This window comes from Sinohyriopsis cumingii, chromosome 7 (assembly GCF_028554795.1).
Source record: "Sinohyriopsis cumingii isolate HCF-2022 chromosome 7, ASM2855479v2, whole genome shotgun sequence".
NCBI lineage: Eukaryota > Metazoa > Mollusca > Bivalvia > Unionida > Unionidae > Sinohyriopsis > Sinohyriopsis cumingii.
In genome coordinates this window covers 17,811,534-17,830,294 of record NC_142967.1, presented here as the reverse complement: position 1 = coordinate 17,830,294, position 18,761 = coordinate 17,811,534, and the positions used below count along the sequence as shown (strand labels likewise).

The following is an 18,761-nucleotide window of genomic DNA, read 5'->3' as shown; positions in this document are numbered from 1 at the left end:
TTTTCTTTTTCAAACAACCAAAACATGAAAATTAAATTAATAATATTAACCCGAGGGTTTGGCAATTGAAGATTTATTTTGAGTCTACTATCATAGGGATATAGTGACTAGCCATAATGCCATTTGAAACGTCGCTGAATAATAGCCATAATGCCTTTTGAAACGTCGCTGAAGAACTTATCAGATCACGTGACAAACCTATTTGTCATTCAAATATCGACAAATACATAATATGATACTATGCAAATATATAGCACACAATGGTTACCCTTGGTTTGACTTTGGAAAAGTGCAACAAAATAAATCAACGCGCCATTCAAGCTCCTGTTGCTGACAACTACAGTGGAACTGTACTATAGTACTATTAAGAATTTGTTCATACAATTATACGGTGGATACACTTCCAGTGTTGTTAACTATTATTGGCTAAATGACTTTTAATTTTCTATCTCTATATAGTTGATCGCACCATTTACCAAAATAGCAATTGGTGTCAATTTAAACAACATTCATGTATCAAGTTACATGACCTTTGGATATACCCACACATTGCATCATCCTTGCTTTATGACCCAGTTATAGAGAAAAACTTCAAGCACATATTGAGAACAAACAAGCACATACTGAGAACAAAGAAAAGTTGCCTGCTCAAAGATTTTTCAAACAGAAAAATAAGGAGACTTTGGCAACAGAAAATTCCAAGGCTGCGATAAAAATGCGATTGAATAGGAACAAAATAGTCGTGTGTGTCCTGTCGATTTCCGTCGTCCTGCAAGTTGTTGGTTTCCTGACGCCGGGATGGATGGTGTTTAAAAGTAACACCAGGTCCGAATATCATGGTCTACTCTACAAGATTGTTTGTCTAGTCAAGGGAGAATGTTTCACAACTTCTGCTATAAATGAGAATGCCAGTTCAGGTAAGAATCTGTTTGTCCCTGTGTTTGTTTCGAATGTGGAGATTTACGCATGAGCATACATATATACATTAGTAAAAAGATAAACAAGTATATAAGGTACGCTGGTACCAATTAGTATTATTGTTATTGCGTGTCAGACACTGTCAGAGAGAACAATATTAGAGTGTCAGTTTGACAACGACAGAACAAAGTACGCTATTGCATATAAGAGAGATAACTATGTTGTAACTGAACACAGGTAATGAGTATCCAGTCTCAACAGATACATTTTAATTTTATTACATGCACAGTATAATCTAGATATGAATTAACATAATCTCACATGCTGCAAACAGACTTAACTTTTTCTTAACCCTGAAAAACTTAAACTCTTACATAATGCACCAATAGTTGTATTGTTTATTTAGTAAATACGTTTCCCTACACATTAAGCTCCACCCTACTGGGGTTGTTAAATTGCTACTGTTATACCATAAAGCAATATATATGTATGTATGTATGCATGTATGTATGTATGTATGTATGTATGTATGTATGTATGTATGTATGTATGTATGTATGTATGTATGTATGTATGTGTGTGTATGAATGCAGGGACGTCATTTCCACTTTTTTCGGGGGAGGGGGGCAAAACTTGATTCATGCAAATATCAACGCGCTGGCTCAGGCTGAATAACAGATTAGAGAGAGAGAGAGAGAGAGAGAGAGTAATAGCAGGAACGTCATTTCCATTTTTTTCGGGGAGGGGGGGCGCAAAACTTGACGGGCTTGTTAATTTTCTTATATAGGCTACATCAATTTTATAGAACATAAAAATATGGGGGGCGGGATTCCCATCCCCCCAATGACGTCCCTTTATGTATGTATGTATGTATGTATGTATGTATGTATGTATGTATGTATGTGTGTATGTATGTATGTATGTTGCTAACTATATTAGGAAACGTTTTTATTATACATTGAATCCGATTGATATGATAAGAAAGGCTATGATTTACTTAAAGTCGGCATGATTTAAAACAGCAATTAAACAAAAACTGTCTAGAGTGTGTTACCGACATGTCAAAAACGATAAAGACATTAAATCCAACTTGATTTGTAAGACATACAAGCGTGCAAACACAACATGAAAAATACAACCAGAAGAAGAAAAAAAAACACGTATAGCATAACTTAATATATAAGCAAACAAAACATTTTATACCGCAGTCATTAGAAGTGAATTTAATACTTAGGTTCATTACAGACTACCATTAATATGTGAATTGAAAGTTAAATTAGCTACTAAAATTATTAGTAAAACTCAAAGTTTTAATTAAACGCAAAAGCACCCGTTATATGTTAGATATTTTATAACAGTTGGTAACATAATAAGAGTTTACATAGTACTAAGAAAACAATCACATTGGTGTAACTGTCACAGCTAACGCAAGTTCATTAAAGATTTATGATATAAACTAGATTAATTGCCTGCCTTAGGACAGGAAGAAAAAGAAAGTTAGAAAATTTAAATAATACTCAGATCAGCAGTCCTTGAATTCCAAATTATTTGACAATATGTACCGCATATACTATAATTTCTAATCATTTGACAACAGGTACCTATTGTACTTGAATTCCTAATCTTTTGACAATAGGTAAAGCATGTACTTGAACTCCTTGTATTTGTACTGGCATTAGGCAATTTTATAAAGAACGCGCTTGCCATATCTACCTAAACAATGTCAAATCATATATTTCTGTAGATATATTACAATGCTGTACTTGATTAAATATTCCGTTTTGTATATTTGTTAGATGACGTAACGTTCATATTTTATTTGTATCTTGATACTTTGTTTGTGTGTCAATGTCTTTACTATCCACTATTATATAAACCTGATACAATATCTATGTAAAAGGAAACATTAGTGAGTCAGTAGGTCAGCTAGTCGTACATAAATTCCCAGTCCTGTTTAGTTTCTTACTGGGGAACGAAAGTACGTATAGTACATACTCACTAAACTTATCACCTATTTATTTACTTACCTAAGTGTATCAGTCTAAATGTTTGTTGAGCCCAAACAAGGCTATAGGATATTGTACACTTAATTAGTAGTATAGAATGTTTGATAATATATATATATATATATATATATATATATATATATATATATATATATATATATATATATATATATATATATATATATATATATTGCTATAGTTAGTATTACCCTTTATACAACGATACGATACTTTTACAATTTGGGTTACCCATGATAAAATGATATTTATATATACAATTAGGATTACCATTGATACAAAGATATTTATAGATACAATTTGGGTTATCCTTGCTACAGTTATATTTATAGAAATGCTTTGGGTTCCAAAGCAAAATAAAATGATTTGTATGTGTACAATTTGTATTACTCTTGCTGCATAAAATGATATTTATAGATATATCTTCAATTTTCTTGTAGTAAAAATATTATCTTAGGCCCTAGAAGAAAGTTGCCATTATCGTATTCTCTTTGACAAATACACACGTGAAAAATATGATTGACAAATATTATGGCGATGACAGTAAAAGCTCGCATAAACCTTACTTGAAAAAACAAGTTAAAATTTTTATCGAAATATAGTTTGGATTGATACACTCACTGGTTTAACAGATGCCCTACGGTATCACAATACACGGAAAGCAATTTAAATTAATATGATCTGTCCGTTAATGTATATGAAAGCGTTAAAGAAAAGTACATTAGGGCGGTAGTTGGAATGACAGACAAATAAACAAAAAATAATCAGAAAGAATACAAATAATATGGCAAATAACAATCCTTTCAAGTGCACTGGACCCAGCAAGAAATCACGTGTGTCAGGGATTGAGTAAGATAAATGCAATAAACTGACAGCGAACAGTGCGAAACTAGTATCTAGCTAGCCTGAGCGCTTTCGACTCTTTAATGAGTCTTTTTCAAAGGCAAATAAAGGCATGGACAAGACAAACAAATAAAACAGAACAACGGTTATGTTTGCGAAACTTTACATGGCTGATTCTACAGGAATTCAACCTTTTAACTCTATTATGTGTCAACTAGTTTATTTCAGCTCGTGGCTGATACTGGAAAATATTTGTATTGACCTAGAAATTTGGTATTTTATGTAAATTTACGTAAGCGCAGATTATATCCCGGATATTTCATTGTTATAGTAGTCATAGGCTATTAAGCAAAATTTAGATAATTTTTTAAAAGAAAATGTGTCGGCTGCAAAAGATAATTTTATTTGTTCATGGTTTTCTTTATCTAGTCTTCTTGTTTTAAACCGCTTGGTTTCAATGTTCTAATAGTATTGACGAGGCGTATCAAATCGGACACATAGACCAGCAAACGAGAAACTACTTAAGCCCATAAAACCCAAGGGCAGGTAGATTTTATCTTCTAACATTCATAAACAAAGAAACCCGGGCAGACCCATAATCTCTGGTAACGGACATCCCACAGAAAGGATATCAGAATATCTGGATCATTTTATGAGACCGCATATCCACAAATTCCCATCATATCTTCAGGACACGACAGATTACTTCACAACGAAGGGATACAGACGTGTAGAGAAGCATGGGAAACTAGAACTGTAGACAATCCACCCACACACTTCCTAGTCCAACTCATGCAGCTTGTCCTAAAACTTAATAACTTTGAATTTAACGGAGAAAGTTAATGGAACCGCAATGAGTACAAAAATGGCTCCTTCGTATGATTATATATATATATATATATATATATATATATATATATATATATATATATATATATATTACCAACATAAATTGAATGTCTCATGTATCGTTTAGAAATTCAACCATCAACCGAATGTCTCGTGCGTCGTTATCACGGCTAACCACCACTTTGTAATGATGCAAAAAATGAAACCAGTACATCTCGCACGTTAAACCAGTACATCTCGCACGTTAAACCAATATATCTTGCAAGTTAAACCAGTACATCTTGCACGTTAAACCAGTACATCTCGCACGTTAAACCAGCACATCTTGCACGTTAAACCAGTACATCTTGCACGTTAAACTAGTATAGCTTGCACGTTAAACCAGTACATCTTGCATGTTAAACCAGTATGGCTTGCACGTTAAACCAGTATTTATCACATACTAAGTATAGTTTTCCTATAGCATGTGCAGTTTCATATTTTTGATATTAACACACGCTAAATATCACTTTATGTGATTCTGATTGGTCCAAATAAGCCCATGACATTATTGTGCAGTATCCTCTTTGCTGGTTGGCTGGGATCGTGGGAAAACGTTTTTAACCCTGCCTTCTGGAATGTTTGGTTTTGAATGAACATTTTTTATCTAAATAATTTCCACTCAAATAAAAACTATGTGATAAAAAGAATCTCGAATCTTTAATGACTTTATTTTAAATTTATGAAACTCGTTGAATAATGTCCAGCTTTTGCGAGCCAAGGCTCGCAAAAGCTGGACATTAATAAACTCGTTTCATAAATTCAAAATGAAATCGTTACCCATTTCAGATCCTCTATATCTTACACGTTGAACCAGTGTATATTGCATGTTAAACTAGCATATCTTGTAGGTTAAACCAGTACACCCTGCAAGTTAAACCAGCTATAATTCCACAAAGGTGTCATAATGATGCTATATAATGTTCTTTTGCCTGGTATACTCCAGGGCGTCTCTAAGATTTTCAGGTGATTCCCTTCTCTTTACGTTGTATCATTTCATCGAAGTATTTCCGATATGGAATTTTGCAGCCTGCTCCAGTGACTGAGATAAGCAATGCCACTGTCTGCGTAGATGGTGTGACCCTAGGGTTAGCTCGTTTCAGCCGTTTGATCGTTGATTCGGTTAAAAAGAATGCAAAGTTGACAGCAATATTGTTATTGTTGCTAGCTCAAGACATAATTCCTTTTCCGAATCCAGTGAAAATGAAAGAACATCAAACGTATGCGTTTCTTTTACAAAACGGCTGAAACAAATTCATGTGACAGTGCCGTATGGAAAGAAACAGAGAATAGACAGCAGTTCGGGAATTTGTTTTACAAAGTTCAACAGATTTTTGAATGTGAGTGCTGAATTCCAATTCACAGTCTGCATCATCACCGCTTGTTTATGAGATCTAATTATTGTCTTTCGATATGTAATCATGTTCGCAAAATCCATGACAATCTTACATTTGTCCGAATAAATGACGAACTTTCTACTAGCTTATTAATCTTTAGCATCTGTTTTTAGAATCATCTAGTGTACATAAAAATGCTCTGGTAGTAATTATTTTACAATTTCCTCTTTTGATTTGCATAAACATCAACAAATATGAATCCATTAAATGCCCTCTGTTGAAGCATGCAGATATCAAAACCTACTGAGTGATCTCACATTTCCACACACCAAGTTCCTTCGCGCTGTAATCTCCATGTATGCTCCTAAACTGAAAGTCATCATGGATATATACTGGCCTCTTTCAAAGGGTCTACTATTATCACGTTATCACAATAATATTATAATCCACTACATGACTCCATAATCCATTCAACAAGTTCTGTGCAGTACACAATGATCCATTTTGCAAGTCCTATGCAGTACACATTGATGAATTCAACAAGTTCTATGCAGTACCCATTGATCCACTGTACAAGTCTTGTACAGAATAAAATGATCCATTATTCAAGTCATATGCTGTACAGCATAATCAGTTCAACAAGACCTATACAGTACAGCATAACCCATTCAACAAGGCCTATGCAGTACATCATAACCCATTCAACAAGGCCTATGCAGTACAATATAACCCATTCTACAAGTTCTTTTCAGCACATTGTGATCGATTCTGCAAGTTCTCTGCATGGCATCATCTTGCAATGTACAAATCCTGTGCAGTACACCAAAATAAGGGCAAAAGAAGCTGGAGGGTTAATGGTCTAAATCTTCTAAGTATTCTAATTTGTAACAAACTCAAACTATATTTTATCAAAGATTCAAACAATCAGTTTGGAAAACACGAACCCCTACCGTGTGCGACCGCTACCACAAGTTTATTCATAAAAATGTATTAAATAAAGAAGACCAATAGAGTTGTACATTCGTTTGGTTGCCTGGTTTGTATTGCACTTGCCTCAAGGCTTTCCTTAATCTTAATGTACACGCCTAGTGGCTTTCCGTGATGTGCTTGCATAGATACTTTCATTACAATACTTGCCTAATGGATTTCCTTGATGTGCTTGCCTAGATACTTTCATTTATATACTTGCCTAGTGGCATTCCTTGATGTGCTTGCCTAATGGATTTCCTTGATGTGCTTACCTAGATAGTTTCCTTACTATACTTGCCTAGTGACATTCCTTGATGTGCTTGCCCAGATACTTTCCTTAATATACTTGCCTAGCTGCTTTCCTTGTTGTGCTTGCCTAATGGATTTCCTTTATGTGCTTGCCTAGATACTTTCATTTATATACTTGCCTAGTGGCATTCCTTGATGTGCTTGCCTAATGGATTTCCTTTATGTGCTTGCCTAGATACTTTCATTTATATACTTGCCTAGTGGCATTCCTTGATGTGCTTGCCCAGATACTTTCCTTAATATACTTGCATAGTTGCTTTCCTTGTTGTGCTTGCCTATACACTTTCCTTACTATACTTGCCTAGTGGATTTCCTTGATGTGCTTGCCTAGATACTTTCATTTATATACTTGCCTAGTGGCCTTCCCTAATATACTTGCCTAGTTTCTTACCTTGATGTGCTTGCCTAGATACTTTCCTTAGTATACTTGGCTAGTGGCTTTCCTTGATGTGCTTGCCTAGTGACTTTCCTTAATATACTTACCTAGTGGCTTTGCTTACTATACTTGCCTAGTTGATGTCCTTGATCTGCTTGCCTAGTGACTTTCCTTAATATACTTGCCTAGTGGCTTTGCTTACTATACTTGCCTAATGGGTTTCCTAGGTGTGCTTGCCTAGATACTTTCATTTAAATACTTGCCTAGTTCCTTTTCTTGATGTGCTTGCCTAGATACATTCCTTAGTATACTTGCCCTGTGGCTTTCCTTGATGTGCTTGCCTAATGGATTTCCTTGATATGCTTGCCTAGATACTTTTATTTATATACTTGCCTAGTGGCATTCCTTGATGTGCTTGCCCATATACTTTCTTTAATATACTTGACTAGTGGCTTTCCTTAATATACTTGCCTAGTGGCTTTCCTTACTATCCTTGCCTAGCTTCTTACCTTGATGTGCTTGCCTAGATACTTTCCTTAATATACTTGCCTAGATACTTTCCTGAATAAACTTGCAAAGTGGCGTTCATTGGTGTGCTTGCCTAGATACTTTCCTTATTATAATTGCCTAGTGGATTTCCTTGATGTGCTTGATCTAAGGTCTTCCTGAATGTTTTTGCCAAGAGGCGTTCCAAAATGTGCTAGTCTAGAGGCTTTCTTCAGTGTTCTTGCATATACACTTTCCTTGGTTTAATGTACTTGCCTAGAGGCTTTCTTCAATGTGCTTGCCTAGATATTTTCCTTAGTTGCAATGTACTTACCTCGAGGCTTTCTTCAATGTGCCAGCCTAGACACTTTCTTTAATCTTAATGAACTTGCCTAGACGCTTTCTTCAAAGTGTTTGCCTAGACACTTTCCTTAGTTTTAATGTACTTGCCGCGAGGCTTTCTTCGATGTGCTTTTCTAGACACTTTCCTTAGTTTTAACGTACTTGTCCCCAGGCGTTCTTAATATGATTGCCTAAACACTTTCCTTAGTTTTGATGTACTTTCCTAGAGACTTTCTTCAATGTGCTTGTCTAGACACTTTTCTTAATATTAATTTAATTGTCTAGAGGCTTTCTTCAATGTGCTCACCTAGACATTTTCCTTCGTTGTTATATACATTCCTCGAGGCTTTCTTCAATGTGCTTGCCTAGACAATTTCCTTACTTTTAATGTACTTGTCTCGATGTGTTCTTCAATGTGTTTTCTTAGTCAATTTCCATATTTTTAATGTACATGCCTCGATGATTTATTCAATGTGCCTGCCTAGAAACTTTCCTTAGTTTTAAGTTATGTGTCTCTAGGCGTTCTTCAATATACTTGTCTAGACACTTTCCTTAGTTTTAACGTACTAGCCTATAGGCATTCTTCGATTTGCTTGCCTAGACACTTTCCTTAGTTTCAATGTACTTGCCTAGAGGCTTTGCCGAATCTGCGTGACTGGAGGCTTTCCTTAGTTTTAATGTACTTAACTTTAGGCTTTCTTCAATGTGCTTTTCTAGACAGTTTTCTTACTTTTAATGTACTTGCCTAGAGGCTTTCTTCAATGTGCTTTTCGAGACACTTAGTTTTAATGTACTTGCTTCAAGGCTTTCCTGAATCTGCGTGACTGGAGGCTTTTCTTAGTTTTAATGTACTTAACTTTAGGCTTTCTTCAATGTGCTTTTCTAGACACTTTTCTTACTTTTAATGTACTTGCCGCGAGGCTTTCTTCAATGTGCTTTTCGAGACATTTAGTTTTAATGTACTTGCTTCGAGACTTTCCTGAATCTGCGTGACTTTAGGCTTTCCTCAGTTTTAATGTTCTTATCTCGAGGCTTTCCTCAAAGTGCTAGCTTAGACACTTTCCTGAGTTTTAATGTACTTGCCGCGAGGCCTTCTTCGATGTGCTTTTCTAGACACTTTCCTTAGTTTTAACGTACTTGTCTTCAGGCGTTCTTAATATGATTGCCTAAACACTTTCCTTAGTTTTGATGTACTTTCCTAGAGACTTTCTTCAATGTGCTTGCTTAGTAATTTCCTTAGTTTTAATTTATTTGTCTCTAGGCGTTCTTCAATGTATTTGCGTAAACACTTTCCTTAGTTGTAATGTGCTTGCCTTGAGACTTTCCTGAATCTGCGTGACTGGAGGCTTTTCTTAGTTTTAATGTACTTGCCTAGCGGTTTTCTTCAATGTTCTTGACTAGACACTTCCCTTAGTTTTAAGGTACTTGTCTCGAGACGTTCTTCAATATGCTTGCCTAGACACTTTTCTTAGCTTTAATGTACTTGCCTAGAAGCTTTCTTCAATGTTCTTGACTAGACACTTTCCTTAGTTTTAATGTACTTGTCTCGAGACGTTCTTCAATATGCTTGCCTAGACACTTTTCTTAGTTTTAATGTACTTACCTAGCGGTTTTCTTCAATGTTCTTGCCTAGACACTTTCCTTAGTTTTAATGTACTTGTCTCGAGACGTTCTTAATATGATTGTCTAGACACTTTCCTTAGCTTTAATGTACTTGCCTAGAGGCTTTCTTCAATGTTCTTGACTAGACACTTTCCTTAGTTTTAATGTACTTGTCTCGAGGCTTTCTTCAAGGTGCTAGCTTAGACACTTTCCTTAGTTTTAATTTACTTGAAGCGAGGCTTTCTTCGATGTGCTTTTCTAGACACTTTCCTTAGTTTTGATGTACTTGTCTCCAGGCGTTCTTAATATGATTATCTAGACACTTTCCTTAGTTTTGATGTATTTGTCTAGAGGCTTTCTTCAATGTGCTTGCCTAGACACCTTCCTTAGTTTTAATGTACTTGCCTCGAGGCTTTCCTGAACCTGCATCACTTGAGACTTTCCTTAGTTACAACGTACTTGCCTAGATGCTTTTCTTGATCTACTTGCCTTGTGGCTTTCCGTAATGTGATTGCCTGGATGGTTTCTTATTCTAAATTCTTTCTGAGAAGTTAAGGCCTTTGTTCTGCTCAACGGCCATTATTCGAAACCATACTCAGTCAATCAAGGGGTAGGACAAGGAAGAACGCTGTCAGCATGGCTATTCTTAGTCATGATAAATGACGTAATATCCTTGCTGGAGTTATCAAAATCTGGAATACACGTTGGTCCATTAAGTATCCCCTGTGTTTTACTAGCGGACGACACAACCTTGCTATCGTCATCATTTATTGTGTGTTTTACTCCACAACCTCTATGACTATGCATCGAAGTGTAGACTCCGGTACAATGCTGATAAAAGCAATATCGTCATATTTTAGAAGAAAACAATCATACAAAAAGCCTATGTTCATGCTCGGAGATAAAAGGATTCCTATCGTTTCTTCTAGAATCTATGCTGGGATTACTCTCTCCACAGATCTTTCTTAAACTGCTACAGTGAAAAATGCTTGTGATAAAGGAAGATCAGTATTTTATTCCCTAGTGCTAAAAAAACACCCCAGTACTACCAGCTATGATATATGGATGCGAATTATGGTCGAACTTGAGCCAGTCACAGGTATATGATCTAAAAGTATGTCAAAAAAAGCTGCAAGATGAATTATAGGTCTTGATCAGCGCTCATCTACAGAGACAACAATTAGCAGTCTTGTACTGTGGTCAGTTGAGTGATATGTAGATAAAATCAAATTAAGTTTCTTCAATAAAATCTGCAGAGCTAATGGTTCACTAGCATGGAAAAGTGTATTCAACAGAAGAATTCTTGACTTCCTGATACACAAGAGCGAAAGAGTTGTTTTTGTTAAAGATATATATCGTGTTCTTTTGAAATACCAGCTTGGCGGTTTCTTCCACCTATACGTGAACACCCTATATTCTGTCCCTAAACCAGTTTGAAGGAGGAATAATTGAAGCGGCAGTTCACGGCTGCGAAGAATCATTGTGGAGATCTAAACTTGAAATGAGACCTGAACTTTTACATTATGCAAGTGTTCATACTAATCTTCAACCACTTGCTGTCTGGACGCTTGGTAAATGTTTTCCAAATAAAACTTGGACCTTCGCTAACATTGCCTATTTAACTATGTGTTCAATTTCAACAGAGAATGAATATGACTATAAACTTTGCAAAAGATTAACTACAGATAGAGCTAAGCATATGTTACTATACTGACAAGCCCTAAACGACGAACGTAATATAAATATAAAAAAATAATAGATGCAATAGACATTCTAGACTTGCACTGGCTTTTATGTCAGGACAATGACTCATTACTTCATATCCGTTTGGGCAAGAGAGTGGACATCTTTGATGCTATGGATGATCAATCATGGCAGTCATTCATGTGTGTGCTGGCTGAAGGAATAGATGCAATGTACAAAGGAACAAACGAACTTGAAAACGATACCTGATATTTTGCTTGTTCAGTATATTCGGGATTCACTTATATCATATAAATTATTTACAAGTGTTCTAAGTGAGAGCCAGTATGATAATCAATTTAAATCGTTCCAGTCGATTGTAAATAATTCCAATTCCTTTTCCCCCCTCTCTTATCTCTGTTGCTTAATTATCTCGTTTGCAATGAGTTCTCTCACTCTTGTGTTTATATCTTGTGTATACTTTTGCATATATATATATATATATATATATATATATATATATATATATATATATATATATATATATATATATATATATATATATGTGTGTGTGTGTGTGTGTGTTTATGTATGTGTATGTGCATGTATGAATGTGTGAATATATGTGTATATGTGTATGTAGGTATATATATGTATATATGTATATGTATTTATCTATGTAAATATATATATATATATATATATATATATATATATATATATATATATATATATATATATATATATATATATATATATATATATATATATATATTACATGTTTAGTGTGCTGTAAATCAATTAATGTCAAGCTATGTACCTATATCTATTGTGTAATAATGAAAAATTAACTGAATACAATCTCTTCTGAACAGGATATAAAGAAAGTCATACATACATACATATATATATATATATATATATATATATATATATATATATATATATATATATATATATATATATATATATATATATATATATTATATGCTCATTTTTTTCTCCGTTATCTTTACATTGTCAGAATCGTTCAGTATTTTACGATATTGCACACTTTCATGTTGCATTCACGTGTATCTAATAACTACTTTCTATTGTAAACCCCGCTCCGGTGGCCTAGTGGTTAGAGCGTCCTCCTCGGATGCGGGAGGTCCTGGGTTCGATCCCCGGCCGAGTCATACCAAAGGCTTACAAAAATGGTACTAACAGCTTCCTCGCTTGGCGCTCAGCATTGAAAGGTTAGTGTTAGGACTGGTCGCATGGTGTCAGGATAATATGACTGGGTGGGACATCATGCTATATGTCTGCGGCATGATGCCCCAGTGCTAACATCACTATAAACTGCCACACTGCAGACATCGTAGCGATATGACTGAAAAATTGTTAAAGCTGCGGTAAAAATTCAGTTCACACACACACACACACACACACTATTGTAAGCTAACAATGGACGCAGACGCCAGCACTTTTGATTTGTAAACAAATCATGTACACTCGCGTAGTAGGCGCTTTACGTTTTGTTTAATGAAATTTGTTTCTGAATGAAGTAAAGCAAATATTTCGTGGACTGCCACATACCAGTGCTTTGGCACAAATCCGCGTTAACTTTTTTGATACAATGTTTCGGATTTCGGCTAGCTATACAGTAGACACCAGAAAGGGTCCTTACAAATAATATACAAGGGACAAGGCATAGACTCTCTTCTTTAGCTGGTAATAAGAATGGTAAAAAAAGATATACTTAAAGTTTTACATACTGAATTTCCTCAAAATGTACTTTCTTAGTTCTGCAAATCCGAATTACATGAGCCATGTCATAGACTCTCAATCTTTATTACACATTTCGAAATTGTACTGTAATTTCGAATATAAGTGCAATTACATCCTCCTTACTGCACTCAGAATGAAAGAAGTATTAAATTCCATATTTTCTATTTGATAATTGCAATTGAAAGACTTCATATTTTTCTCACATTATGATTTCAAACATTCAGTGACAGAAACACATTTGCAGATGTCAACACATTTCGCCCTCGCTTCTTCAATCCGATGTATTTCGTGTGGAATTGTGACACATAAACCCAGCCCATAATCACGAAATTTCGTAGAATCGACAAAAATATCAAAATCTATTCATTCCAGATCAAATGGAAACTTTGTTGCATCCATTCACAATATGATTCAAAATTTCAATTTCAAGTAGACAAAAACGCCATTTTCTTTCGAAAATGATGTCTAGCGCGCGACGATTTATCTGGGCGGAGTTATGTGCGCATTAATATTGTTGTTGTGTAATGATGAATCTGCGCTTGTGTATTTAGTTTGGAATACGGCATACATTCATTTACTTTTGTTTCTTGTGGTGTATTATGTTTATATAATTAAGCCTTAGGTAGAATAAGAAAATGAGCATATAATAAAAGGGTCACTGCATTTGTATGGGAAAATCTGAACTTGTTTTGTCGGATGGATATACTGCAGATTTAATGAGATCACGAGGCCACCAGTTTTGTTATTGAAATGTAGTTCAGAAAGTATATTTGAGTAGTTTGATTAACTCAAGCTCTTCAAGGGAGATAAATCAGATCCAACCAATTGCAGGCCTTTTACACTACAGAGTTTTCTTAGTGAGGTCATAACTGCTTTTCATAATAGAACTACACTTTTTTCTAGAAGAAAATAATTCACTGTCTGAGGCACAGGCACGTTGTAGCACAGGGTATTGCACAACTGATAATATTTTTGCCTTGTATTCCTTAGGCACAGGCATGCTTTTGTAAATGGTAGTCTGTAATAGATACTATCTTTGTCTTATATTCTTTAATAGAACGTTTAAATTTAAGGAAATAAAATAGTGTTTTGTACTTTGGTGGATTTATTTTTTAGACGGGGTATGAAGTGTTAGCTTATGAAGAAAATTAATTGACACTGTTATAAATATTCATCTTGTATACTACACAATAGCATGAAATCAGGGCCATCTTCTTTGCAATCAAGGAGTCATTCATGGCGAAAATCGTTCTCCTGTATTATTTGCAGTGTAAATAATTTTCATCGAGAATCAATTTTAGAACTCGTACTATAATATCTTAAGAGTTGATTTACTGATGGAGATATAGTAAAATATTAAGAACTATTTGTTTTACGCTATGCATACGATACCGCTGTGTTTTCGGATAATCCAAACAATATGCAAATTAATCTTGACATATTCTTTAATTACTGTAAATATATAAATTATAATTACACAAACAAAAGGAAAGCTATGATTTGGGGGAACTTTAGTAATAGACAAATCGTGAATGTCAAATTAAGATATTCGGAACTGGAAATTGTCAGAAGTTATAAACATTTAGGACTAATCGAAACGAAGAATGGTGCTTCCTGTGATATAATAACAGTTCATATTCCTACAGCTCCGATCTGGCATTCTGAACATTTATATCCGATCAGATGGGTTCATTTAATCTTTCTAAAATATGTGCTAAAAGTATAAAAAAAATCAACCATTATTTACATGCTTTATGATGAAATTGGTAGAAACGCTCTATATTTACAAATTAAAAGGAGAATAGTTGGCACCTGGATAAGCCTCACTAGTGGTAATCAGACGAAACTATCAGAAAATATCGTGTATCTAAGGCAATTGCTGGATTCTCATAATGGTCTGTGCAGACGTAAATGAATAGAGAGCAGTCATAACATCTCTTCGGAAAGTGGGCTCCAATTTATTCGGGATAATCAAAATTATTCCCAATAATCTTGGTTGGTACAATCTTTAAGGTGTTACGAGTCTATGCTCTTACAATAAGTAAAAGAAAAGTGTGAAAGGCAACAAGCTTTGTAAAATTGAACAAATAATTAATTTATCTTAAATACAAAGTGAAAATGAGATAAAAGAACTTATGGTATTGCGAATTAAATATTTAAAAAGAAATCCAAGAAATACAGACATAAGTCTTAGTAATTTAAAGTCCTGAATAAAATTAAGTAATAGTCCAGAATAAATCCCAAAACTGAGGGCAATGATGTGTCTGTGGTATCTATAAAGTGTTGATGTGTCTAGATTCTTTTGTTGAATAACAGTAATACAATTCCAGATTTGAATTCACTATAACTCCAGTGAATGTCTCTATGCAAGAGTTTTATCAGAGCACTTTTGTATTTTCAGAGAAAATAATCACTTGAATTCTATAATTTAGGCTCACATAAACAGTAACAAAAAAGGTGAAGACAACAAGCTTTGTAAAATTTAACAAATAATTTATTTTCCTAGAAAACAAGGTACGAACATACGGTTTTACGAATCAAATTAAAAAATAATCCAAGCATAATCCAGGAATTAAAAAATTAGAAGCCCTAGTAATAGAAAGTCCTAATGAATTTGTGCTCAAGTCCCGACGAAAATCCAAAGTGGAAGGCGATGACGTATACTGTAATCAGTATAGTACTGAAGCGTCAACAGTTCTTTGTTGAACCACAGAAAATGATATTTCGATCTTTGAATTCTGACTAAAATTTCAATAAATGTTTTTATCCAAGAATTCTGTATTAGCACTTAAATATTTCCAGGGAAAAGAATTAATAATTCTGTAAAATAGAATTTCAACTCAAACTGGTCACCAAAAAAACACCATCTTGACGACCAAGTGTTTAAAAGCTCAACTTAAATTATTTCTCAAAACGTTACTATTAAAACAGACGCCCGGAAAAAGGTCAAACCTCGGGTGAAACCAGAATTTTGAAATAATTGCTACATGTTTAAAGTCACGTACTCTCAGTACAGCGTCGATCACACTCTATTAATCCCACACTAAGAATGAATAAAAAAATAAAAAAGTTGTTACTTCAACTCTTACTGATTCTGAATCAAAGTCAGGAACTGGGTCAGCATTTGATACAAAGTTCTAATATTAGGTTTTCCAAAAACCGAACTGAATTTCTGGAAAATATCAAATCCTGTAAATAAAATTACATTACATTAGTATGTAATGGAATAAAAAGAAATTAAAACTAACAAACAATCAATTAAATTAAATCAAATATAAATTAAATCAAATTTACATAGCAAAATTCAGTCCAAAATTACTGGTCACAACATATAATACAACTTGATTGTGCTAAGACTTTTAGCACAAAAGAAATAATCCTCTCAGCTGCAAGATTATATAATTATCTACTTGACCTCATAACGGTCCAGGTATATGACACTAATTACCAACCAGTCTAGCTGGCTCGGATAATAGTATGTGCTCCCGAATGTAAAACAAACGAACGTTCCTAACCAGTCTAGTTAGATTTTTGTCTCTGCTATATAATAAACAGGGGTACAATGACATACCAAATTATGAAATAAAAGAAAACACGAATTGGATGCGTGACAGGATAAACGGTTTGTGTCATTCCACGGAGATAGATTACATACAAATTTAGGACCGGACATAAGCAAAACATGAATTGGATGTATGACAGGTTAACATTTTGTATCATTGCACGGAGATATATTACAAACTACCATATACTATTTTATCTGAACATGTGAAAAATAAAAGACTTGTGTCAAAATGGAAAAAAAAGAATAAGATATTTTTCTCTGTGGTTTTAGATCTGAGCTAAATGCACAGAAGGATCAGTTAGATAGGCCATCGAAACCTAATTTTGGTTAGATACAGTCATTGATTTCACAGAAGCCTATTTTACTAAACCAGTTGAACTTAAATATGATAGATGTGTCAATGTGCATGAAACAGTTTAAGATACATTATGGTTGTTAGAATAACCGAAAAGAAAAGGATAAATGTTGACATGACGATTGTGTTTGATCAAATATAAAAATGTCATTGATTTGGCATAAATGAGTTTTATTCAGGACTTTAAATGACTTGTACTTGTGCCTGTAATTCTTGGATTATTTTGGGATTTAAGTGCAATACCGTAGTAATTTTTTCCTTATTTTCACTTTGTTTTCTAAGGAAAAAAATAATTTGTTAAATTTTACAAAGCTTGTTGTCTTTCACTCTTTTCTGTTACTTATTTTATAAGCAATTACTTGTTACATCTAATTTTTTTTTATACAAAAGTTGAAATATTCCAAGACGAAAAAAAAAGTCAAATATCAACACGATGTATCGTTTGCTAGAAGTACAATATTAGATGATGGTTAGTAAGTCAGTTAGAAATGCACTGACATAAGATTGCTTTGATATTTCTGAGGAATCTATATGAACTTTTTTCCACAGTTATTTAAATATCTATAATTGAAAGCTAGGTTGGTGAAATATGTATCTTTGGTTTTGTCAATCATGAGGATTCTTAGAATCATCAATTAGAACAAATAACTGGATTCTTGGTAAGTAAACATGACCAGTTATCCAGACCATATATATATATATATATATATATATATATATATATATATATATATATATATATATATATATATATATATATATATATATAAGACGTGATAAAAAAGCGACGCATTCAGTCTCCGTCAAATATAATGCACTGCTTTAACTACATGTAGTGACTACGTAAATTATCGAGTATAGGACCCATTCACACACACACACACACACACACACACACACACATAGTATAGGACCCATTCACACACACACACACACACACACACACACACACATATATATATATATATATATATATATATATATATATATATATATATATATATATATATATATATATATATATATATATATATATATATATATATATATATATTTAATTATTTTGAGCTGATTGCTTGGAATGTTAACTCGACGATCTGTAAAAAAGATTTGCAGTTTTTGGTCTTCAATATTTTCTTTTTGTTGGTTTGTAATGGAACAATTTGTTGTACTTTTGCCAAAAGCTATGAATTTCAGGTACGAAATTGTTGACATTTACGGTGCTTTTTCTTGTGTACGTCCAACGCTCATTGAAGAAATTCTTAGTCGTTTTGTGTAAACTCGTGCCTCAAAT

At 33.9% G+C, this 18,761-nt stretch overlaps 1 protein-coding gene across 2 annotated transcripts in view; it reads left to right on the top strand.

Moving 5' to 3' along the window:
* The first annotated feature begins 332 nt into the window (after window positions 1–332).
* The window catches only part of LOC149794788 (uncharacterized), a 45,628-nt gene continuing 27,199 nt past the window's right edge, over window positions 333–18,761 (top strand). Inside the window, exon 1 of one of the 2 annotated variants that reach the window (XM_089963975.1) lies at window positions 333–917. In XM_089963975.1, the coding sequence (XP_089820101.1) occupies window positions 716–917 (202 nt within the window). In that variant the 5' untranslated portion in view covers window positions 333–715. The remainder of the gene's footprint in view (window positions 918–18,761) is intronic. The other variant, XM_089963974.1, reaches the window with a different exon arrangement.